General features: G+C 35.1%; 1 protein-coding gene across 3 annotated transcripts in view; it reads right to left on the bottom strand.

Moving 5' to 3' along the window:
* ALG6 (ALG6 alpha-1,3-glucosyltransferase) overlaps nt 1–25,535 on the bottom strand; it is a 43,848-nt gene that overhangs the window by 8,638 nt on the left and 9,675 nt on the right. For all 3 annotated transcript variants that reach the window (XM_033115646.1, XM_033115648.1, XM_033115647.1), the window contains 10 exons: nt 24,937–25,021; nt 21,943–22,032; nt 20,683–20,771; nt 18,989–19,071; nt 18,282–18,346; nt 14,539–14,724; nt 13,673–13,808; nt 11,723–11,808; nt 10,211–10,295; nt 6,767–6,837 (listed from right to left, as the gene is read on the bottom strand). In XM_033115646.1, the coding sequence (XP_032971537.1) occupies nt 6,767–6,837; nt 10,211–10,295; nt 11,723–11,808; nt 13,673–13,808; nt 14,539–14,724; nt 18,282–18,346; nt 18,989–19,071; nt 20,683–20,771; nt 21,943–22,032; nt 24,937–25,021 (976 nt within the window). The remainder of the gene's footprint in view (nt 1–6,766; nt 6,838–10,210; nt 10,296–11,722; nt 11,809–13,672; nt 13,809–14,538; nt 14,725–18,281; nt 18,347–18,988; nt 19,072–20,682; nt 20,772–21,942; nt 22,033–24,936; nt 25,022–25,535) is intronic.

Below are 25,535 nucleotides of genomic sequence, written 5' to 3'. Positions count from 1 at the left end.
TGGGAGAATAAAAGAAAAGAGAAACACTGATAGGAAGAGCACTAGTACAGGAACCGGAAGAGTAAAGCCAATAGTGGAGCCCTTGGCTTCACCAAGCAGCTGGTTAGGGTCATAGGTGCAAACTCCGTGACCTTCACCAACCCTTAATCCCATTACCTTCTGGATTCAACTGTGGCAATGCTCAAGACGGGGGCCAGCCAGAACTCCTGAGTGCTAGTCCCGTCTCTGCTACTTTTACTGTATGACCTTCAACAAATGATTGCCTTGACCTTCTTACGTGTAAATGTAAATAATAACACCTTCTTTGTTCAGTACTTGGAAAAACTCTTTTACAAGTATTATCCAATATTTATTTTTAATAAAAATAACAAATATTTAATAATGATGGTGGTTGTTAATTGTGTTTTGTTTTTGTTTTTATTACTTTAGGTCTCCTTACTTTAAAAGGCGTGAGCATTATCCTCCTTTCTTGGAAGGACGACTTTTCCCCTTGTAAACAAGCATTTGGGATATAGGGCCTGGGATTATAAACTGAAAGCTACTGCACTAAAAGAAAATACTAAAGGACTTGCAATTTCATCGCTAGATGCTTTTTAAATCAGAACGTATTCATGTTAATAACAAGCACACCTATCTCTGGGCCCTCATTCTTTCCCATTTATTCATTCAGTGTTCATTTACTGAACACAAGCATTTACTGAAATCTTATCATGTAAAAGAACTGCTCTAAAAAGTATGCAAAAATAAATATTTATAACCAAGCACCCGAATCCCCTACATCATCAACCTCTTCTCTGAACCTTTCCCTTCACCACCTCGTTCAAAACAAACCCTGGCTTTCTCTCTCTCAGGAATATGCTGCCCCTCTGCCCTCTCAGCTGTGTCTGTTTTGTCGCTGTTGTAGTTTCCACAGCTTTCAAATATTAGGCTGGTGCAAAAGTAATTGCGTGTTTTGCACTTATTTTTAACCTTTTAAACCGCAACTACTTTTGCGCCAACGTAATAGCTTGGCCCGTAGGCGGGAGATAAGCTTGCTCTTCATCACAACTTCCACCAGGGCGCCCTGCCTGGCCTCACAGCCTCCAGCTCTGAATCTCAAGTCCTCAGGCTTTGTCCCCTATTACTCCTCATCTTTATCATCCACCAGCCAGGAGAGTCACTTCCCTCATTACTCAATGACTTCAACTCCTTTCTGTCACTCTACATCCCAATGTGTCTTCATTCTTGCAATTTTAATACATACATAGATGATCCTCCAACACCCTGACCTCTCATTTGCTAGAACTCCTCTCTCCTGATCTCATCTCCAATCCTCCGCCTTAGGTCACACGCTAGATTACAGAGGGCACTCCCCCTCCATAATCACAACTCATCAACTGCATTGTGACCACTTTCTCCTACCTTTTTGGTATCCCAACAATCTTTTGACCCCACCAAGACCTTTAATCCATTGCTCCTGACACCCTTTCAATTTTCCCCACTGCTTTAATGTCCTTTTCCCTTTTTATCCAGCTCAAATTCTAAGGTCAATCATTATAATCACTCCCATGCATTCATTCTCAAGCCTCAAGCCCCGAGCCAGTGAGTGAGTGACCTCACTAAACAAACCATAAGCCTGGAAACACCCAACTCGACTGCTGCAACCATGCTGAGTAACTGCTCTGGAGAAAAACCTTTACCCACACTAACGGATCTTTTTAAATAACACATGATCATGATATTCAATTGTCCACCAATTACATGTATTTCCCTAACTTGCTCACACTCTGTCACCTTAGAAAAATAATTCACACCTTCTCCTTTTTTATTCCCAACAGCTCCAGCCCACTCTTTCTTAATGACCTTGCCTTCCACTTCAGTAAGAAAACTGAAGCAATTAAAAGAACTCTCACAGATGCCACCATCACATCTACTCTCTTCCCGGCATCTGTACTGATAGAGCCTGTTCCCTCTTGCTGTTCATGCACCAGTCCCAAGCCAGTTTTCCGTTTGTGCTCCAGATCCTACCCCATCTCCCTGTGTGAAGGACACTGCTCCAGCAACTCTTACCTCTCTCCTATGTCATCAATGTTTCCTCTCTCCTGACCACTCCCATGCCATTATTTCTCTTAAAACAACAAACCTCTTGACCCCACTTTCTCTACCAATTATTGCCCTATTTCTCTGCTCCCCTTTTCAGCAAAAGTCTGCTAAAGAATTGTCTACCTCTCACACACCATATACAAAAATTAAAATGGATCAAAGACCTAACTGTAAGAGTTAAATCTATAAAATTCTTAGATGAAACATAAGGGTGAACCTTTATTACCTTGGATTTGGCAACAGTTTGTTAGATATGACACCAAAAGCACAAGCAACGAAAGAAAGGATAAATTGGATTTCATCAATATTAAGACATTTGTGCATCAAAGAACACTATCCAGAAGGTGAAAACCCAAAGAATGGGAGAAAATATTTGCAAATCATACATCTGATAAAGATTTAATATCCAGAATATATAAAGAGCAACAAAAACACAAACAACCACTTAAAAATTGGGCAAAGGATTTCAATAGGCATTTCTCAAAAAAAAAGATATACATATTGTCAAAGGACATAATAAGATTATCAATATCATTAGTCATTCAGGAAATGCAAATGAGAAACACAATGAGATACCACTTCATACCCCCTAAGATAACTTAAAAAAATATATATATAAGTGCTGGCAAGGATGTGGAGAAATTGGAACCCTCGTACATTACTAGTAGGAATATAAAATGATATAGTTGCAGTGGAAAACAATTTGACAGTTCCTCAATAAGTTATATATAGAATTACTATATAACCCAGAAGTTCTACTCCTGGGTATACCGTGTTTTCCCGAAAATAAGACCTAGCCGGACTATCAGATCTAATGCGTCTTTTGGAGCAAAAATTAATTTAAAACCCAGTTTTATACCCGGTCTTATATAAGACCCAGTCTTATTATATTAAAATAATTATATTATATTAAAATAAGACTGGGTCTTATATTAATTTTTGCTTCAAAAGACGCATTAGAGCTGATGGTCCAGCTAGGTCTTATTTTCAGGGAAACACGGTAGGCCCAAGAGAATTGAAAACAAATGTTCAAACAAAAACTTATACATGAATGTTCTTAGTGGCACTATTCACAATAGCCAAAAGGTGGAAACAACCCAAATGTCCATCAACTGATGCCTGGATAAGCAAAATGTAGTATACCCATACAATGCAATATTATTTGGGCATAAAAATGAAGTACTGATACGTGCTACAACCTGTGTGAACCTTGAAAATATGCTAAATGAAAGGTCAGGCACAAAAGGCCACATACTGTTATGACTGCATTTATATGAAATATCCAGAATAGGCAAATCCAGAGATAGAAGGTAGGTTAGTAGTTATTAGGTTGGTGCAAAAGTAATTGTGGTTTAAAAGGTTAAAAATAACTGCAAAAACCGCAATTACCTCTGCACCAGCCTAATACAAGGACTGGAGAAGGGGAGAATGCAGAGTGACTGCTTAATAGGCCTGGGGCTTCCTTTTGCATAATGCAACGTTCTGAAAGCAGACGATGATGACTACACATTATGAATGTATTAATGATGTATTTTACTACAATTTAAAAAATACATCTATATGACCAAGGTGTGATCAAACATGGTGAACGTTTAAATAAAAAAAATGTATTACAGTAAGACACATTGCCATTAATTCCCCTCAAAATACTCCCCCTCGCTCGAACACACTTATCCCATCATTCTTGCCACTTTCTGAAGCATTTCTGGAAGTCCTCCTTCGTGTCTTTACTTCATCCTCCATCATGACAACGCTCCGTGCCACACATCACTTGTGACGTGACAATTTCTGTCAAAAACATTACAGTATGTCCTCATCCACTTGATTCACCAGATCTGGCACCGTGCGATTTCTGGCTCTTCCCCTAAGTCAAAATGATTCAGGACATCGAGGCAGCCATGACAGCGCAACTAAAGACACTCACGAGGGGCTGGCCCGGTGGCTCAGGCAGTTAGAGCTCCATGCTCCTAACTCCGAAGGCTGCCGGTTCGATTCCCACATGGGCCAGTGGGCTCTCAACCACGAGGTTGCCGATTCAACTCCTCGAGTCCCACAAGGGATGGTGGGCAGTGCCCCCTGCAACTAACAACGGCAACTAGACCTGGAGCTGGGTTGCGCCCTCCACAACTAAGATTGAAGGGACGGCAACTTGACTTGGAAAAAGTCCTGGGGAACACACTGTTCCCCAATAAAGTCCTGTTCCCCTTCCCCCCCAAAAAATAAAAAATAAAATAAAAATAAAAAATAAAGACACGAAAGAGGACTTCCAGAACTGCTTCAGAAAGTGGCAAGAATGATGGGATAAGTGTTCGAAGCGAGGGGAATTAAAGACAATTGTGTCTTTTACTGTAATAAATTCTTTTTGTTTAAACATTCACCATATTGTTTGATCACACCTCATATACATGTAATTTCTTTTTTTTTAAAAAAGAATTATCTATACTTCAATTCTCTATTTCTTAAACTCACCCTTTTCCATGCATCATTCCACCAACACTAACCTTGTCAAGTCACCAGTGACTTCTGTTTTGTTAAGGCAAATAGTCTATTCTCAGCCCTCATCTTGAGCTATTAGCAGCATCTGATAATAGCCAATCACCTCATGTCCTTTTTTCCCCCCGGATTTATTAAGATATAATTGACCTATAATATTGTGTAAGTTTAAAGTGTACAATGTGGTGATTTGATATAGGTATATATTGTGAAATGATCACAAGATTAAGTAACACATCCATCAACTCACAGTTAACCTTTTGTGTGTGTAGTGAGAACTTTTAAGATCTAATCTCTTAGCAACTTTCAAGTATACCTGTTAACTATTGTTAATTATAGCCACCACGTGCTGTACATTAGATCCCCAGAACTTTTTTGTCTTATAACTGGATGACCACCGTCACTTGTGTTCTCCTCCCACATCTGGCAACCACCAATGTACTCTGAGTTCAGTTTCTATGAGTTTCTGTAAGTTAGATCCCTCAAAACTCTTCCATGACTCGTTTCCTTCAGAATAAAAGCTAAAGTTCCTAATATGGCATGCAAAGTCCGATATAATTTGTACCCGTTACCTCTTTAATTTCACCTCCTATTACTTCCCACTCCATGATGGTCCACACTGACCATTCTTTTGTTCCCGATACCAGCCATAGTCCCATCTTAGGCCTTGGCACTGGCTGTTCCCTCTGTCTAGACTGTTATTCTCCCTGGTATCCACACAGCTAACATCCTCACCTCCTCCAGTCCACTTAAATATCTCCTCAGTGAGCCCTACCTTGACACCCGTATTTAAAACTGCAACCTGCACTTGCTCCTGTGCCCCCACCCCCAGTACCCCCATCTTACCCTACCCTGTTTTATTTCTCCCTCATGGTCTTTATTACCTTGTAACACACTATTTAACTTCTTATTTTTATTTACTAATTAGTGTCTGTCCTTTAGAGTGAAAACTAAGAAAGTAGGGGTTTCTGTCTGTTTTATTTGCAGACATGTCCCACGTGCTCAGAACAGTACCTGGCAAATAGTCAGTACTCAGTAAACATTTATTGAATGAAATGTTAGTTTAATGATAGATTAGCTGAGACCAGGTCAGGAGGAAATTTTAATGCCAACTTTAAATATTTGACCAAAATTATGTTAAAGTCATGCACGGTTATAAATAATCTAGGTACCATTGTAGAGTATGAACCCCCAGAAATTCAGGACCCAAGAGCTACTCTGAATGGTCAGATTACAGGTCACGGAATGGGCTGCCTTTCTATGGGGTAGAATTCTAGGCAGAATACACAGGTTTGAAAGCAGTACCTCTCCATAGGTCTATCCCCTGGCACTAGGGATTCGCGTCGGGTCAGCCTAGCCTCACATAACAATGGTAACTCAGGTTTAGACTTTGGGGGATGAAATCAAGATGTCCTCCCAGTCTGCAGTGATATGAGACTATTTTGTTTAGGGCAACGAAGCCTTCCACGTAGGCCCGCCCAGCTTACTATGAAGCTATGCAAAGCTCCACCTAATAAAAGCACTACTTCCTTCGTCATTGGTCATTCTGTACATGTATCTTCCATAGGAACCTAGCAAACAAGGTGAGGGTAGAGTGGTTGTGGTTTGGGACTGATCTAAGGCAGGATTCGAGTATTCCAAAGTGTTCTGGGTAAATACTATTTTAATATTGGGGTAATATACCCCGAAATGTCACCCAATTTATGTGAAGACCAGGAAAAAATTGTAATGCTCCTAAAACAAAGTAGTCTGGCTAGAGATTGCCAACAGGCTAACCAACGGTTGTGACCAAAGAAATAGAAGGCAACATATGACAGCCTCTAAAGAGGTGAGTGGAGAGAACAAGGCTATTGAATAGATATGGAAATGAAAGAAATTAAAAAGGCAAAGATGAAAAACAGGCTCCAATTTGAGGAAAGCCTCTTTGGAAGACATTTTTAATTAGCATATAGAAAATGTATATGAAGAAACAGGAAGAACTAAGTATGTCAGTAATAATTCTATGAAATTTTTTCAGTTTAAAATATAAAGTAAAATTGTAAAAGATTCTGAAAAAAGTATGATTTATGAAATAATATGCAACTATATAACATTTGTATAGTATTGTTTTGCACTTAGCTGATTATAGGTAAGTAATAAATTTATATTATAAACACATAATAATAAATAAATAAAGCACTTTTTTACTTACAATGATACCAAGAGAATGGACTTTTCATGTACTTGGAAAGAAAATAAAAAGAATGATAGTGCACAGGTAACCTTTAAAGACAAAGGGGGGAAATGAGATGTAACAACTTGCAAAACATAATAGCAATTTAATTATGAGTCTGAATAAAAATCATTTCAAGTAAAACTTTAAAGTTAATGTGACTTATATCTAGAAGGAAAATATATACACAACACTAATATGCATATTTCATTCAAATTTAATCAAAATGTTTTTTGAAAAACAATGATTATAAAACTGTACTTAACCATCTAAAACAAGTTCACTGAGACTCAGGTGTTAATAAACAAAAGTGCTGAATACTTCATACACAACAGTCATGCCTCCATCCTCACCTGGAACTCTGACAGTTTAAATTAAAAAGCGTGAAGGACAAGAAGGTCAAAATCTAAGCCTGGCAAAACCAATCTAAGTTTTTAAATGTGCACTTCAATTAAAAGATATTAAATGTTTTATAAATCATCATTTCACTCATATGTAGACTATAATCCATATGACTTCACTCATGTGGAATATAAAAAAAAGAGTAACAAATGAACTAACAAAACAAGCTCATAGACACAGAGAACAGAATGGTGGTTACCAGAGGGGAAGGAGGTGGGGGGAGGGGAAGTGGGAAAAGACGGTCAAATCGAGGGTGACAGAAGGAAACTGGACGTCGGGTGGTGAGCGTGCCATAGACTATACAGATGGCGAATCGTAATCTTATACAGCTGAAATTTATATAGTGTTATTACCCAATGTTACCTCAATAAATTTAATTTTAAAAGAAATAAAACGTGCATTTCAATGAAAGATATTAAATGTTTTATAATTATTTGTTATTTGGGGTTTTGAATACCTTAGATCTATTTTCACAAGTTTATACTCTGCATATGAAACATCTATCTATACGTCCAATGTAGTTGTGCAAGCAAAAAGCCTGGATCACTACTTTGCACATGCTACACATCCAATCCATCAGCAAAGCCTGCCTACCACACCATCTCCTAAATACAGTATCCACCCACTTCTCTCCGTTCCCCTCTGTGATGGCAGAAGGGTAGTCGGAGCCACCCCCATCTTTCTCTTGGACTGCTGCAGTAACCTCCTAACTGGTACCACTCTTACATCCTACAGTCCTTTCTCCACTCAGCCAGCATGTCAGTGAGGTAAATTTCCCAGTTTAAATTCCTCCAATAGCTTCTTATTACACTTAGAATAAAATCCACACTCCTGCGTTATTTGGGCCCTGCCTTCCTCTCCCAGTCTATTATTGTCTCCCTCATTCCTTCCCACTTACCACCTTGTACCTGTCCCTTAGTGCCCTGGACATGCCAACCGTGTTCCTACCTTAAGCAAAAACGTGCTTTTCTCAAGCCAGAGCCCAGATCTTCTTGTAAATGGCTCTTTCTGGTCAGCCATTCAGTTCTAGGCTCAAATGTCACTTTCCAAGTAGGGCCGTCCCTTACTCAATCTAGAGGGGTACCCCTACCCAAAGCCTCCCAGCAGTCTTTTCACATAACACTATTTTCTTTACAGCCTTCATTATTCCCAGATATTTTCTTGTTACCTGATTTATTTTGTTTATTTTCTATAACTTCTTCTGCCACTAGCATGAAAGACCCCAATTAAGAAAGCAGGAATGTTAGCTGTCATTCACTTACATGCCAGTACCTAGAAAAGAACCTGGCACATTAGAGAGCACTCAATAAATACTACTTGAATAAATTAAATAGAAATCATTTTGGGGCTATAGGTATATTAGTATTCATACTACCAATTACCTCAATTATAGACATACTGAAAATTAGACTAAATAATTCAATCTTCATTGAAAAGAAAACACTGTAAAATAATTACAATGGGAAATGTTTTTAAAGCTCAGAAGTATTCAATAAGAATTCAAAACATTATCAACAAAAGTAAAATAACAAAAGTCATTAATATGAGTTTTTTAAGTTTTTTTAAACACGGTGGCTTACATTAAAACGTAGCAAACAAAATAAAATTAGGAAATTCAGAGAAAGAAAATGTTTTTTCCGGCTTCTAATCCTAAAAGTAATTGTCTCTAGCACTGCCAGTTACTCAAACTCTGAAATTCCATTCCATTATCTTTGAAATACACCTTTATTTAGCATGCTACTTCCTGAAAAATAACATCATCTTACATAAGCTTGCAAATGTTTCAAGTTAGGCCTATTGAAGACATCAGAGCATTAATAACCATATCCCTCCTATTCTAATACAGAATATTAACCACAGATGACTTAGTATGCTCCGAGTTCATTCACAGAATGAAACAACAGAAATCGTCAATAAAAAGGTAATAAAAAAGAAAAGAAGAACATGAAACTATCTTTTTTGCATTGTGGTACTGATAAGCACTTTTGAAATCTTGCACCATCATGCTACGTTCTGGCTTGTGTTTAGAATGCAGTGTAAATAAGTGGCAGTCCCAGAAGTGAAACCCTAATTTCTAAAATGTCCCCTTATAAAGTCCACTGACTTATTGTTTTTGTAAACTATATTTTCTTGACATATTTAAAGATATTTTTTAATGTCATTTTATAGGCCAAGACACACAGGAATAAAATTTTAAGTATCGCAGAAATACAATCTGGAGGAATTTGTAAACTCACTCAGAGAAACCCTAAACTGGAGGAAACAGAACCAATCCGTCTTCAAACTGACAAACCTAAGACAGAAATCTGTCCCCTCCCCTTCTCAAAAATCTTTGGGCTCCTCTTACACACAAATCAAACTCCAATGTGTTCAACGCGACATTCAAGCTCTTATACAATTTGATCCTTTTTCACTTACCTCTCACTATATCCTCTCTACACATACACATACACACACAGGTCACACGATGTCAATGTTGAATAGCTATTGCCAGCCATTCCCTATCCTTTCCTACATCTGCACCTTCAAGCCCTTCCTCCTATCTTGAATTCTCTCCTGCTATATAACCTTCTATTCCAGATCTTTCCGAGCTTTAAAAATTTGACTCCAGTCCTACTTGCTCTAAGAAGCTGTCTAGTATCTGACCCTCAAGTAATATCTCCTTTTCCCACACTACCATAGCACTTAATTTGTACCTGATAGAATTTAGTACCACCTGCTTTATCACATAATTATTTAAGCGTATGCTTATTATCGCTGTTTTCTTCTTTGTATTCCCCTATTGACTAATACAAAGCAGAACTTAAATAGTTGTTGAATTAAACTGAAAGATTCTGATTGCTCAACCTAGTACCCAACACAGCAACTAAGTATGTCAGACACTCAATAAATGTTTGCCAAATAAATGAATGTCTTATTTCACAATCTAATAAATCTATTCAGAGCAAGAAAATAATTATCTCTATTTTTAAAAGATCAGCTGCAGCAAGAATTAAGTATCTAAAGTAGTGAGAAACTTACCAGAGTAAATTTGAATGCTTTGGGAGAGGGCTGAAGTATTAATTTTATACATGCAGGAAGCAGGCTCAAAAATGTAAAACAAAAGCTAAAAAATGAATAAAAATAAAATATTTGTTTTCTTTGTAGAGGTATATCGCTAAACAAAGACATTTTTTAAAATATAAGGATCACATTACTTATCAATTTAAGTTGATTTCAAATTAAAGTTATTTTTTAAATTTAAAACCAGATAACATTAGGCTAATGCAAAAGTAATTGCGGTTTAACAGGTTAAAAACAATTGCAAAAATCACAATTACTTTTGCACCAACCTAATAAATAAAATCCATACATTGAAATATATATACTCATTAATATGATTATATAATACAGAACAAAACATTATAGTACTAAATGGTGCTTATGTTATTTTACTACTATCATTTGTAGAAACGGTACCAAGATAGATAGCTAAAAGTTAATTATCAAACACTCAAAATAAAATATAACCAGGTATGAAGCGGCAATGCTCTATTTGTAACACAAGCATTTTTAAAATGTACTCATAAGAGAATCTCTGGCCCTCATTTCACAAAAGTTGATTATCTGATTTTCAATCCCATGGTAAACCAACCAGAACAAGTTAGAAAGGGAACAGGAAGCTGCTAGAGCTTCTCCTAGTGATGGCTGATGAGCAGGCAGCCATTTAGTACCATGGCAAACAGCCTTTGAAAGCTCTGCGAACAAATAGAACTCAATACAATAACTGTCTTCCCACTTGTGTGTCAACTTGGCTAGGCTGAACTACAGCTCCTTGTCACGGTGGGCTATAAGAGCTATTCACAAAAGAACCAAGGACAAAGACAAGCAGCACCCATTTTGTAGCGCATACACACCCACCTCTCAGTTATTCAAACACCAATTTTGGTGCCTCTTGGAAGAGATTTTGCAGATCTAACAAAAGTCCCTGTTCAACAGTTAACTTTAAGTTAATCTACAGGAACATAGGCTTGGGTGGGCCTGACTTAATCAGTTGGAAGCCCTTTAAAAGAAGGCTTAGGCCTTTCCCTAAGCTCAGAGATGCTTAACAGCAGCTGGGTCTGAATTGCTCTTCCTTCCCCCTCGTTATTCCTTCCTGAATGCCAGCCTTGTGGATTTCCAGTTTGCTTAGCCAGTCCCCACAACTGTTCAAGCCAATTCCTCATCACAAATCCATATACTCACACCCTTCTCCTACTCCTTCTCTAGTTGAACCCTGACTGATACAGCACTGAAAATCACGACTCTTCAAGATGTTAAATCATGTTTAGTATACTCTCTGTTTAAGGAGAAGGAAGGTAACAATTCAGGAAGATTTTCACATAAAATATTTCAGATAAAAGAGTTTTGTTGTATAGATGGACAGGTTTATGTTATATGGAAAATTCATTAAGAACACCCCTTTCCCTAATGATGCCAGGTAAATGAGACATTACCCCAGCACTGTTAGAGAAAAGCATATAGAACACTATATACAAACTTTGTGTCTCTTACCTGATCATTATCTGCATGTGATGTGGCAAAATATCCTTGATTTTCAGAAAGACACTGAAGCTGCACCAAACATTGGCGACTTTATCCTTAAAAGAGATTTCTTAGTTTTATATTCTGATACAATTGAAAAAAAATACCAAACTCCACGAAGTACAGCCCGCAAGCTCTAAATAAACTTTTGAGACGTGAAGCTTTTATTCACAATTTTATTTATAACTTAGTTGATCAAACTCTCCAAGTAATGAGCGCACACACACACACACACACACACACACACTCACTCACACACATACTTTTCATTTTTTGCAATGGGAGTTGATCTAAATCACTAGTCAACCATAATCTAGACATTCCCAAGAAATACTTAATATTTTTCAAAGAATAGCACAGTATCCCTAAATAAAGAAATTACTCACCTTTGGAAATTTTTCTAGAAATCTTTTGTTTTCCTCATTTAAAGAACACATATTATTTGACCCATTTTTATCCTACACCTGAAATTATCTAGTGTAACCTACAAGCTACTAGCAATGACAATATTAATTGCTAATAAATCAAGAAATTTAAAGACATTAGCAGTTGTGCTAGGATCACTTTCAAAATTAAATTTGTAACTACAGCTCTCTGCTCATGAAACCCATCCTCTGCACAGCTGCTGGATTCACAGCTGTGTAGGCATAACATCAAGAGAGTAACTATCGCTGACAGCTGTACCATCCTACTTCCCTCTGTCAGATCAAAGAACATGCCCTTCAGATTTTGAGGGCAACAAGTGAATGGAGGTGACCAGCAACACCATCAAACATGTCTGATACTCCTTTTTATAATTATTATGGTAAATACCATTTCTGAAATGGAAGACAAGGCAAATAAGCAGGCAGCTTACATGGAAACATCAAACTCTTCTTTAGACAAGTATTAAGGTTAGAGGAAACATAAAGAAGTGAGGAGCACAATTTTCAAAGTTCAAATCACAGCTTTGCCGCGTACTAGCTATATGACCTCAGTTTTCTGATCTGTAAAGTGGATATAATAGCTACCTCGGAGCTATTGTAAGGATCAAATAAAATCACACGTGATGTACCTGGTACCTAGTGAGTAAGTGGTGGTGACAATAGTGATTATTTACGATTATCAGTAGCAGCAGCAGGAGCAGCATCTCCATCGACATCACAAGCCACACATTCCTGTTCCTTCACATTACCAAATTCTCTTAGTCTCTTTCAAAATGCTGGTTCCATCCCCTTAAAGGTCTATTGAAAGACTCTCTATAGCAATTTATATATTCACAAATTAGAAAGATACATATGCTTTTCTAATTCTTTTTAAAAGAAATGTTTATTCAAAAGCAAATCATCTATAAATATGTTGTCTCTGTCTAACTTTATTAAAAGGCCTTTTTGTTTCAGAAAAATGGTTTGTTTAATTACTAAATCTAAATCATCAAATTATCCATTTAATAAAAGTTTAACAAGAGTGATTAAGCTAGCACTAAATGAAATGAAATGAAAGATTCTCATTAAAAATTACTATGGATGAAGGTTATATATCTCAAGGAATTATGAGATCTTTCTGACGCAAACATCATTATTAGTTTAATAAATAATTTCCTAAGACTAAAAAGAGAATATAAACCAAAAAAATTACAGAGCTGTTAACTTTGTAGCTACAACTTCTCATGCTGTCTTTCATTAAGAACACTACTTCATTAGAAAAGTGTATAACTGAATTATGGATCTCATGATGGCATAAATATTACCTATGCATGTAATGTACTAGAAAACGCCAGCTGAGGAGAGAGTATATACTGGATTAAATAATTGGCAAGGCAGGATGATTGCAAGAGGAGAGCAGCTGAAGTTACTATTCTTTGTGTGTCGTCTACAGGAAATCCCCAGAGGTCACAGGAAAAGTATTGTAACAGAAAGGAGTAAGAGTTTTTAAACATGCCTCAAATAATCCACGATCGACTGGGAAGAGTCTTCTTAGAACTTGCAGGGTTTGTTCCCTTTCTGTAAAGAATGGCAGCCAGCAGAGAATGAAGGAAGCCACCACAGTACAAGCCAGCTTGATTAACAGTACAAACCTAGAACGAAACAAAGGGAACCAGTAAGACAGGGAGAGGCTAATACTTCTGGGAAATTAATCTGAGTCTCACTAAATATAATAAATGCAAATGTAAAATAATGATAAATCTATGCCGCCAATATAGGTTTACAATGGGAGTGTACTCAAATCGGAGTTAAGAAATTCACAACCATTAAGATGTGCACTTCTCCAACAAAAAGACTACCGTGTTTCCCCGAAAATAAGAACTAACCGGAAAAGAAGCCCTAGCATGATTTTTCAGGATGACATCCCCTGAGCATAAGCACTAATGCATCTTTTGGAGTAAAACTTAATATAAGACCCGGTCTTATTTTCGGGGAAACACGATATCACCATCCTAATTAACACTTAACTTAGATGTCATTCCCATGTAGACATGAAGAAAAGTGTCAAATTGGGATGTATTTCTAATAAGTATAGAATATGCTCTTAAAAGGATGACATCGTATAGCAATATTCTAACAAGCCAACCCACATTACCTCCAGTAAATGTACATTAATCAAAATATTTTTCTAGTAAGGAAGATTTAAAATTAAATAATATAGAACATGAACATGACTTAATCTCTCTTCCCCCTTACCCCATGGGCAACACATTAATAAGAAATCACCAAAAAGCAAAGGGAAAGACCACCTTCCTCCAGGTAAGTATGCCAAATAAATTCTCTAAAGTAATTTTTAAATTCTGGTGTTTAGAAGTTACTCACCCCTTTCCTTTGAGGCCTTTTTTAAAACACTTGCCAAGTAAAAAGCAAAAAAAAGGCAAGGAGTGGTAAAGTTCCATCTGTTTATAATTTATAGCTAAGCAAAACGCCAGTGACCCTAGCAGGTCCCAGTCATAAGATACTCCAAGAACACCCCACAAAGCAAAGCCAAGACTCACAGAATTATATATGTTCCTGTGTTAAGGAAATTATCTCAATAATTAAAAGAGATAGATCTTGCATTTTACTATAAAGATATTATACGATTTTAAAATAACGCATATAATGAAAGCTAATTCTAAATAGAAATTGAAAATATTGAAGTGATAAATATTTCAAATTATATATAATGACTTCGAATATATTAAATCTACTATTAAACAGAGCAACTGATTTGTTTAGGTTTAAAAGAGCTCTAAATAGATAACACGTAGCTTTGTTTCTGCTAGACTATTTCACAGTATTATTATACCAAAATCTAGAGAATAAGACAAAGCTTCAAAAGTTAAAAAAAAAAAACCCACAAAATTTCTATAACATGCATCAATATAAATTATGTACTTGATTAGAAACTAATAACATTGTTATTAAAACAACAGCACAACTAAATTTTCTGTTCACAATGGTAAGCTGAGCACTCAAGTTTACCTCCTCTCCCTCCCGAGACCCCCTTAAAATGATAGGGAATTTTTAAAAGTATAAATTCAAAGCCATAAAGAGAACAGGAAGATGGGTTACACTAGCTAAAGATTTCAACACATTTCTAGAAGACAGAAGAAGACAGAAAAGTGGTCACAAGTAAAATAGGATGGAAGACACATGGCTAGAGGAAGCCTGGGCAAGCCAGGGGCCAATTTACGCTGCGAGCCCCCAGGTAACTCAGGAAACAGCAAGTCGGTTAGAGTGCTTGAGTCACGTTGAAAAGAAAACAAGAGGATTAACTGAAAATCCCTAGATGAAGAAGTCAAATCCCACCTCCCTCCTGTGCAAAGATTATCTGACAGCCAAAACATTTACCCCCCAGGCAACAAGGAAGGAATATTTCTCCAAAGAAATGGAATAAAACTATATGGGCAGCTAGTGTACAAGTTAACACTATAGTCTAAAGCCTTCTACATTCTGAAATGGAAGGATCCCAAAGTGTACTGGCCAGCTCCCTGCCCACTTACTCTATAGTGGACCCAAAAAAAAAAGCTCACATGCAGCTTTTTCTTCTCCCTTATTCTTTTTTTTTTTAACAGTTTTATTGAGATAAAATATATATCATAAAATACACCCCTTTAAAGTGTATAATTTAATGGTTTTAGCATATTCACAGAATTATACAACCATTATACTACAATCAATTTTAGAACATTTTTATCACCTCAAAAAGAAATATCAATTAGATATCAATCCCTAAACTCCCCGTTTTCCCAGTTCCAGGCAGCCATGAATCTACACTGTTTCTATAGAATTGCCTCTTTTGGACATATTATATAAATGGGATCATACAGTGTATGGTCTAGATATATTCGTATCAAATAGACACTGAAGGAAAACCTAAGACAGAAAAAGGACCAAAATGAAACAGGGAAAAATACTGACCCAAGAAGAATGGAAATAATTCAGAAAACAATAAGGAAAGAAAAAAAGTAACTTGAAATTTAAGATATGCTGAAGAAAACAAATAAAATTTAATAGAAATGTTAAAATCAAGATAATCTTCCAAACCATAAAAATACAAAGATGCCCAAAATGGAGATGAAAGATCTAACATCTGTCTAATAAGTTCAAGAAAGAATGAAGTGAGAAAATTATCAAAGAAATAAGAGAATTTCCCAGAACTGAAGAACATGAGCCTTCAAACTGAATTACCCATAGAATGTCCAAAACAATTGTCAAAAACACCTGTACCTAAACAAATCATTATAAAATTTCAGAGCCTAAAAAGTAAAAAATAGTAATAATAGCAGCAGCAGCAGTAACAGATAATAGCAATAAATACTTACATAGTGCTTAGTATCTCCCAGGTACTGCTTTATGTGCTTTACAAATATTCATTCATTTTCAAAAAGTCTACAAAGTATGGGTTATCATTATCCCCTTTTCACAAATGAAGAAAGTAAAGTACCTAGTGGTTAGAAAAATGTGTCCCCATAAATGACATAAACCCAAAAGCTTCAAGAATTTGATTCAGATTACAGAGGAGATACCACTACAAATATACCAGAAGGTTAAAATGAAAATAACTGACAGTTGGTGAAGATGAGCATCTAGAACTTTTACACCATTGCTAATGGGAGTGCTAATTGGTATACCATGCTTAAAAGCCTTCGAGGTATCTAAAATTAAACATGTGCACACCTCTAACTCAGCAGTTCCATTCATAAGAAATATATTTACATGTGTACAAAGAGACATTTACAAGAATGTTCATAGTAGCATATTCATCAGAGCCAAAACCTGGAAGCAATCCAAATGTCTATCAGTAATAGAATTATGTGTATTCATGCAATGGAATATTGTGAAGCAATGTAAGTGAACAAACTATAGCTACATACAACTATGTGAGTAACTCAAAAACAAATGTTGAACCAAAAACATCAGACACAAAGGAATACCTACTGTGTTGTCTCTTTTACATTAAGTTCAAAAAGGGGGAAACTAAACTACAGTATTAACACTTAGTATGTGCAACCTTTGAGAAGGGAGGACGGAGAAATACTTAGAAGTATACAAGTATAGTTTTGGATACTGGCAATGTTCTATTTCTTGACATGGTAAAAGCTTGCCAATTCACTGAGGTTCACATTTACATTTTGTGCACTTTTCTGTATAGGTGTTATATATTTCGAAGTAAATACAGTTTTTTAAATCTTGTAAACAACTTCTCTTTTTTTTTAATTTCTTTATATCAGTGGTTTTGATATTACCAGAGTATCTGATAGCCCTGATCTCACAATGCCAAAATAATAAAGTAAAAAATAGCTCAATTAGGAAAGTGGACAGACTAAAAATAGATGATAATAAAAACGACAAATTTGAATATCTTTTGCAAGTCCTTTGACAGATGCACATATTGATTTTATTATAACTAAAACAGATTGGCATCAAAAGGCAAAGATATTAATTGAGCAATCATGTTGCTGTGAATTCTGTCTTTTATTTCCTTTGAGACAGATGAGAACAGATAGTAACATTTAATACATTAGAAGACAAATTGGAGAGTCATGTACGGATTTTATCAACTTTCCTCTAAGATTTGTTTATTTGAATGTTCCTTGTTTTCGGTATCAAAAATTACACACATAAAATACACATAGTAAATTTTAATTATTCAGTTTCAGTTTCCTGAAGCTTTCAGTTACCACTATTTGTTAGAGAAACATCTTGTTTTAAAACACAAAAAATCTAAGATTGTTTTTCCTTTGTCAGTGTCAGATAACATTTACAAAAGATAGAAGATATGTCACACCTTTTTCAAATTAGGAGAGCATAATCATACTTGGCATTCTTTTTCCAACTCTCTGGAAGAGAATCAGTTATCAAGCCAAACCGGTGTGAAAAAGCAATTCTACTTTTAATAAATCTGTACTTTATCCTTCAAGTAAAAGCTTTGTGGAGAGATTCTTACATATCATTGTGAAAACAGTCTATATAAGCAAGTACCCTATCAAATAAGAGATTACTAGATGACAACATACAAATTGAGCCTAGATTTTATAATATGCATCAGACTTCATTTCTAAATTAGTAAAGGATACTGGAAATGTCCATAGTCGATAAGAATAAGGCCTGGATACAGCAATATGCATAATGCATTAGCTATCTGTAAAGAAAAATATTGTGAAATAAGAAAGCAATCTGTTACTTGAATCAATCAGAGTAAAAGTATAGTTTCATTTAACACAGTAGAAAATGTTCCTCCTTATCTTCTACTTATCAAAAATACAATTTTTATAAAACAACTCTTTAAACACTAAAGTTTTCATGGAGGTGACATAGGATACTTCATTAAAAAGGGAAAAATCATTAAAAGACATTTGTCAGAGAAAGCACTTTTAGATACACAAATCAGAGAAGTTAATCTAAAGATTAACCGACATAAAATCACCAAAAAGAGTATTTGTTAACTGTGACTATGAGAATATATAGCAGTTTTTCAAAATGCCTTTTAGTTTAGTCATTCTCACAAGCCAACTCAAAATTCAGATCTATTAGTTAAACGATAAATTCAACATGCTTTGTAATTCAGCAGTACGTAACTTCTAAAATTCGGTGCATCTTATTACTATATTTGGGCATTAAAACAATTAAGGTAAGTTGATGTTTTCTACATGAAAAGTAACAGAGACATACTGTTCCCGATTAGTATCTGTTCCCAAAAGTATGGCTTCCTTAAGCGCTATGTTTAACAGTTAAGCTAATAAAACATTTCAGAGAAGAAATGTCAGGTTGCTTTAAAACTTACCTTTTTCTTAGTTGACATTTCTTTTAAACAACAGCAGTACAAAACCACTGCAGGTATGTAAACCAGCAAATCAGCAATTAACACTGAAAAAAACAATCAAATGATTTTAAGAGTGAGCCCATCAAGATCTGCAATAACCTATTAACTGCCTCCCTTCCTCTAATCTTGAATGGGAATTCTATTAACACAAGCTTCCTACCCACTCTGGATAAGTTCTTTACATGTGAGCCCTTTCTAGTCCCTTCACCTCAGCCAAATTTCAATTGATATGGTACTACAGAGTCTCTTTTCTTAATTTTCTCTAACAAATTCACACATGAAATCAATTAGATGTATCCAAAATTAATTCTCTCTTTGCTCTGACTGGGACTTAAAAATAAAAATACTCAAAGCAAAGGAAGACAACCTTTTTTTATTTTTAAATAAGTGTACACTCCAATTTTTCTGGTGTGAAGAATACCTCAAATGTGCTGATCGATGCAAAGGAGAATCTTTTTTAAATGTTAATATTTATTTAAAAATACATAAACTTTTGTTAATTATGCATATAAAGAACTTGAGACCCAGGTGAGGAGGAAACTGAAAAAAGTTTTAAAAAATTCATAATTCTGAATGTTCAATCTTTTTAGAACAAAGAGAAACAAATACTTGTACTACACTAAACATAGTGTCTAGAATAAGATAAATGATAGCAAACTGTGAGTGTTAGATGCATGCTATCTGTTTTCAGCTCCAGATGCCACATTTAAGATGACACTGAAGAACTGAAACATATTCAAAGGAGACCTCAAAACCATTCAACAAACTGGTGACCTAAGAAATAGCTAAATACTCAGAACTATTAATCTGGGGAAGAGGTGACTTCAAATGTCTGTAGGGTGTTAGGTATATAAAGGATCAGACTTATTCTGTGTAGCCCAAGGAAACAGAATCTAAAATAACTAGTGGTGGTTCAATATAAGAAGGAAATTTTTAATGACTGAGGATCTCTAAAAATAGAGTAGACTATCTCTAAAGATTTTGAGTTCCCCGCAGATATAGGTATTGGCTCAGAAGCTAAACATGTGGTGCGTATGCAGTTCAGAGAGGATTAAAGTACTGGGGGAAAGACAGACCAGACAGATTATCTCTTGGGCCTGAGATTCCATGACTGGATGAATAGTGAAGAGAACAAACTCTACTAAATTTAGACTAAGGAAAAGGCAGGGGCTAGCATTAAAGTCTATGTCATGTAAAGCTTTTAAAGAAATCTAAGCTTATTACTTTCAACTCTTAGATCACACAAAAAATGCTCAATAAACATTTGTTGAGTGGATTATTTAATTTAGCTACAATGCACAGCAATACAATGAATGAGACACAACTACAACAGTACAATGAATGATACAACTACAGCAGTACAATGAATGAGATACAACTGTAAAGTTTAAGAAAAAGGTGAAAGGGATTTGGAATTAGTATATTAAAGCAACAGCCTACACAACTAAAACTTCAATTTATAGCTACTTGACCTCAAGTGAGATACAAATACATTTGAGTTTACAAATACATTTTGGTCATGCATTCTACATATACATATATATGTATAGTTGTACAATTTTTAAAGTCATTAGCAACAATAGAATCTTTTACCAGTTTTTTCAAAATTTTTTTCAAAATCAAATTTCGTACTCGATACCTATTGTGCTTTTTACCTGTTGTACGCATAAAGAGCTTATGTGCCTGACTCTCGTATCCACGTGAGGTATGGAGAGCAATCCAGTCTGGATTTATAAACTTTGCCCTGCAAATCAAAACATATATGCATGCACTTTATTCCCCATCACTTTTAGCAATAAGGACATCTGAGGACATATGATTCTATTTTAAGAAGTAGCCATTGCTCTTATAAAGCGATAGAGTCAAGGCTTAGTCTTTTTATTTAATTATGTGAAACTGACTTAAGCTATAAAAGAGTGTGCCTTGCTCATCTTCCAACAAAATCATGTGACGTGTTACTAACTGCCCTACCTTCACAATTCTTCCAATGTTAAAAACAATCTGATGTATCACATTTCATTTATTAAATATATTAGTTTATAAGGAACAATATGCTAGTATTGACCAGAGGATCATGTTTTATAATTTATAATCTTTTCAGTTATCATAATAATCAGCTATAATAAATAGCTATTAATCATAAATCACTGCATAAAGCTAACCATAATTGTTATTTAAAAAAGATAAATTAAGTTTTCAATCATATTACATTACTCTTAATGCTGCAAAGTATAACTGATGATAAAGTTTAGGAATACGTTTTAAATCCAGGAAGCTAATTTTTATGAAATATGAAATAATAAAACAAATACGATGAGTTCAGAAGATACTGTGAAGAAGTTCCCCAAATTTCTCCTGACATGGAATACCACTGCAATGGAATACTACAACAGAGTAGACATGGGTTTTTACCATAGAAGTTCCTAATCTTCTATAGACCATCCATTTCTGTAAAAGAAGGAATTCCAATCCTGATCTTAAAGCATAAGTGAAACACTACAGTAATTCTAATTTCTAACTTGACAGATTAGTCAGAATACCATTTGGACCTACATTTTTCATTTACTTTGGGCCATTCTGGGCCATTCCAGAAAAAAGCTTTCCTATGCACAACTAACCATTTTACGTATATTTCTCAGTCATCTATGCACAACTGGTAACCACTCTGCTTCAAATCAAAGCTAGATTTTTGCATTTCTAGCCTATCCTCCAAAAGAATTATGGAAATTTCAAACTCTGATAGTTAACTTTCTTATAACCCAATTGTAAAGGTATAGTGCTTTCTTCGCAAACCATAATACAATAGTAGATACAAACAATCTCTCCTCTATTCAACAATGTCAGGTCACACTGTTTCTTACTATATCTGCTAAGAGCATAAATATTTAGAGTTACATTAAAGAAGAAAAACTTACACATATGCACATAAAAGACTATGATAAGCTGTAAGAGGTGGATAATCCAGTCCCCAATACAGTAAATCATTATCACTGCTGTTAAAATACCTGAAAAAGAAAAAAAGCACCATTCCATTAATCAATATTCAGGAAACAGACTTTTATTTAACAACTCATTTAACTGACTTGAAATGCAAAATATAAAATGTCAGATAAATTTTAAAAGATCATTTAAACTTTTTTGTCTTTTCCCCTTCTTCTAAAAATTTTTGTGAACTCCCAATTAAAAGTTGTTATTGAGTAGCGTGCCTAAATAAAATTTATCCACTAAATCAAGGTACTCTTGAGAGTGAAAGAGAAAGGTCTTCATAGTTATGAATGCAAATCACGATTGCCAAGGCAAACTGGAGCTTATTATCACTCTGTTAGTAGACTTAATTGATGACTAACACTTATGCAAAAGAAAATATGCAACAAAAAAGACAATTTGCTTCTGACAGTCTAACAAATTAGAGAAACAATATGAAATCAAAATCTTAAAAAGTAAAAAATGAGTATCAAAGAACACATAAAGCTGAAAAATATTAAAATAATATGTAATAAATGGATCGATCAAAAAAAAAGAACACATAAAGATTAGGTTTATGGAAAGAAATATTTCATGAAACAGACTTAATAAGACTGAAAACAAGTCAACAAATGTGATGAGAGCCTATTTTTTGCAAGATTCTGTGAATTAAGGAAGAAAACTAGATATAATATTCATAAACTAATAGGATCCTCTATTTGGCCAGAATGGGAAGAAACTATAGACAATTACTATGATTCAAGACATGAAAATTAAATTTATGTAAACAGGTTTCTAAATTATATCCTTTGTAACTAGTCAGTCTTTTCTATCCACTTATTTTCTCGGTCCTAAGAAGAATTTACAATAATGGAGACCAAACTTTGTAACTCACAAATAACGATCATTCATAAGCCTTTTGAAATAGGTAACAATTTCTCAGCATCACAATCTCTATGGTATTTTAAAAAGATTTTAAGTTAGCATTCATCATGATCTATTATTCACATTCATTTTCTTAATGTCAGGCAAAGACACATTACCATTAATCCCCCTCAAAATATTCCCCCCACTTTGAACACACTTATCCCATCGTTCTTGCCACTTTCTGAAGCAGTTCTGGAAGTCCTCTTTTATGAGTGTCTTTAGTTGTGCTGCCGTGGCTGCCGCAATGACCTGAATTGATTCAAAATGTTTTCTTTTCATGGTCATTTTGACTTTGGGGAAGAGCCAGAAATCGCACAGTGCCAGATCTGGTGAATAAGGTGGATGAGGACACACCATAATATTTTTCTTAGACAGAAATTGCGGTACCAGAAGCGATGTGTGACATGGAGCGTTGTCATGATGGAGAATAAAGACACTCAGAATACTCATGCTATACAACCTTGATTTTTTTCAACACTTTGAAACTTACTGCCAAGATTATTTCAGGCATTGCATAATTTTCAAAAACTCACAGACCATAGAAAAACCTAATCATACAATTATTCTCTGAGTTACACATTTCTGGTTTATAATAAAGCAAAAGAATGAAAATGTATACATATAGTCCATTCTTGATTATTTGGGCCAAAGTAGGAGGCCAGTGGCACCAAAAACTGAAAACTAAGGTAGATCAGTATTTATAGGCTGACTTTACCAGATTAAGATTATATTGTTACTCCTGGAATCAGTGTTATCACCACCTAGCATTAAGCCAAAAGCTGCAATTTATCAATTTTCTCTAACCTTTCAATACTTAATAATTACATTTAATTTCTATTAACATCTTTGTTGAGAACAAACTGCTTACCAAATAACAGCCAAGAACACAATTATCTTATCTGTGTAATATTTACAAAAGAATAGAAAAGAATTACAAAGCTCAAAAGCAGTGGTGTGGTTTACCTAGGCAAATATTACCCTATTCTACCAATCAAGCTAGACAAAAACATTAAGAATATACTAATAATCTGAACAGTACTATTCACTGGTTAAATCAATGTCTGAGGATCTGAAAGATACTCAAAATAGAATAAAGGTTGGTGCCAAATATTTAGCCAATCTCTATTTTAAATGCTCCAAACTCTGACTAGGGTACAGCCAACCTATTAACAGAGGGTTCAGTATGAAGTTCTTCTATGAAACTCTCTCATAAAGGAGTTATATATAAAGCAGTGACCAAAGCAATCAACAGAACAATAGGAAGACTTTGTATAGGCAATCTCTAATAAAGTAATCTAGCAGGCATCCAGTAAAGGCCATAAATAATGTCATCAATTATTATCAGAACATGTTCAAAAACATGACACAAGAATGAATTTCTGTGAAGATATAACCATAGCTAACATTTATTGAGAGCTCATTACATTGCAGGCACTGGTCTAAGTGCTTTACATGTATTATTTTATTCAATCCTCATAATAACCCAGTGAAATATGTTTTTCTATTATTTCCATTCTACAAGTGATAAAACTGTAGCAGAGAAAGTTAAATAAGCTGCCAAAGGTCATATCGCTAGTAAATAAATAGTAGAGCCAGGAACTGAATGCAGGCAGTCTGACTCTAGCACCTACACTTTTCACCACTCAGCTAACCCTTTCTGACATTTCATATGTCCCTAACAGAGAAACTTTGCAAAACCTCCCGAGGAAATATGTTTAGCCTATAAACTTCCACAATTTATGTCCAGAGGAGCTTCTAAGGCATTCAGTGTTCTATAATCAAAGTTCTAGTTCAGGGCCATATTCCAGCTGGTAAATGAGCATAGGGGTGACTTTCAGGAGTATGAAATTTCAATATGGGCCTACAATGTGCAAGGTGATTAACGTACGTGACATCAGTATACAGAAAGATGAGGATGCTTACGCTGAAAAAAAAAGCATTATTTTCCTTTTAAATATCTTCAAATCTATATTAATTGACTATGATAAACAATAAAATCAAGTTAAAATTATCCATACCATTGTTTGATTGGTAAATTAAAAGTAATTTCTTGCCAGTGTCTCTGAGCTTCATAATCACCAAACATAGGGGGTTTCCCAGCACCTAAGATGAAAAGTAAAAATGGCAAAACAACAGTACTTTAGTGTATCAGTGATTTTTATTTCCTTATGAAAATTACCTAAATTATAGAGACAGTGTTGTAGGTGAAGAAAAAGAACACAAAGTTACCAAAAAAATCAGAAATAAGGTATAAATTCTAGCGCAGCTAGTACACTGAGTGACTGTGTGACCTTAGGCGATACTTAACCTCCCTAAGTCAGCGCATTAAAAACAGGATTGATACTACTTACCCAGAGGACTACTGGAATAAAGAAGATAATGGATATAAAATTTATATAAATTATATAAATGTCTAAACACATGAAACTAATATAAAATAATACTGAATGTCAACTGTAAGTGAAAAAAATAATTAAAAAAAAAAGAAAATCACATCTAGTCCAATATACTCATTAATCCCTAGGGAAGGTGTGGCCATATCGGAGCATGACATATTATAACTCACTGAAATCCAGCCCAGGTTTTGTCCAGCTTTGAAACACTGCAAAGTAGATTT

This window comes from Rhinolophus ferrumequinum, chromosome 9 (genome assembly GCF_004115265.2).
Source record: "Rhinolophus ferrumequinum isolate MPI-CBG mRhiFer1 chromosome 9, mRhiFer1_v1.p, whole genome shotgun sequence".
In the NCBI taxonomy this organism is placed as follows: domain Eukaryota; kingdom Metazoa; phylum Chordata; class Mammalia; order Chiroptera; family Rhinolophidae; genus Rhinolophus; species Rhinolophus ferrumequinum.
Note: the sequence above shows the minus strand (reverse complement) of the source record. Positions and strands in the feature narration are given on the sequence as shown.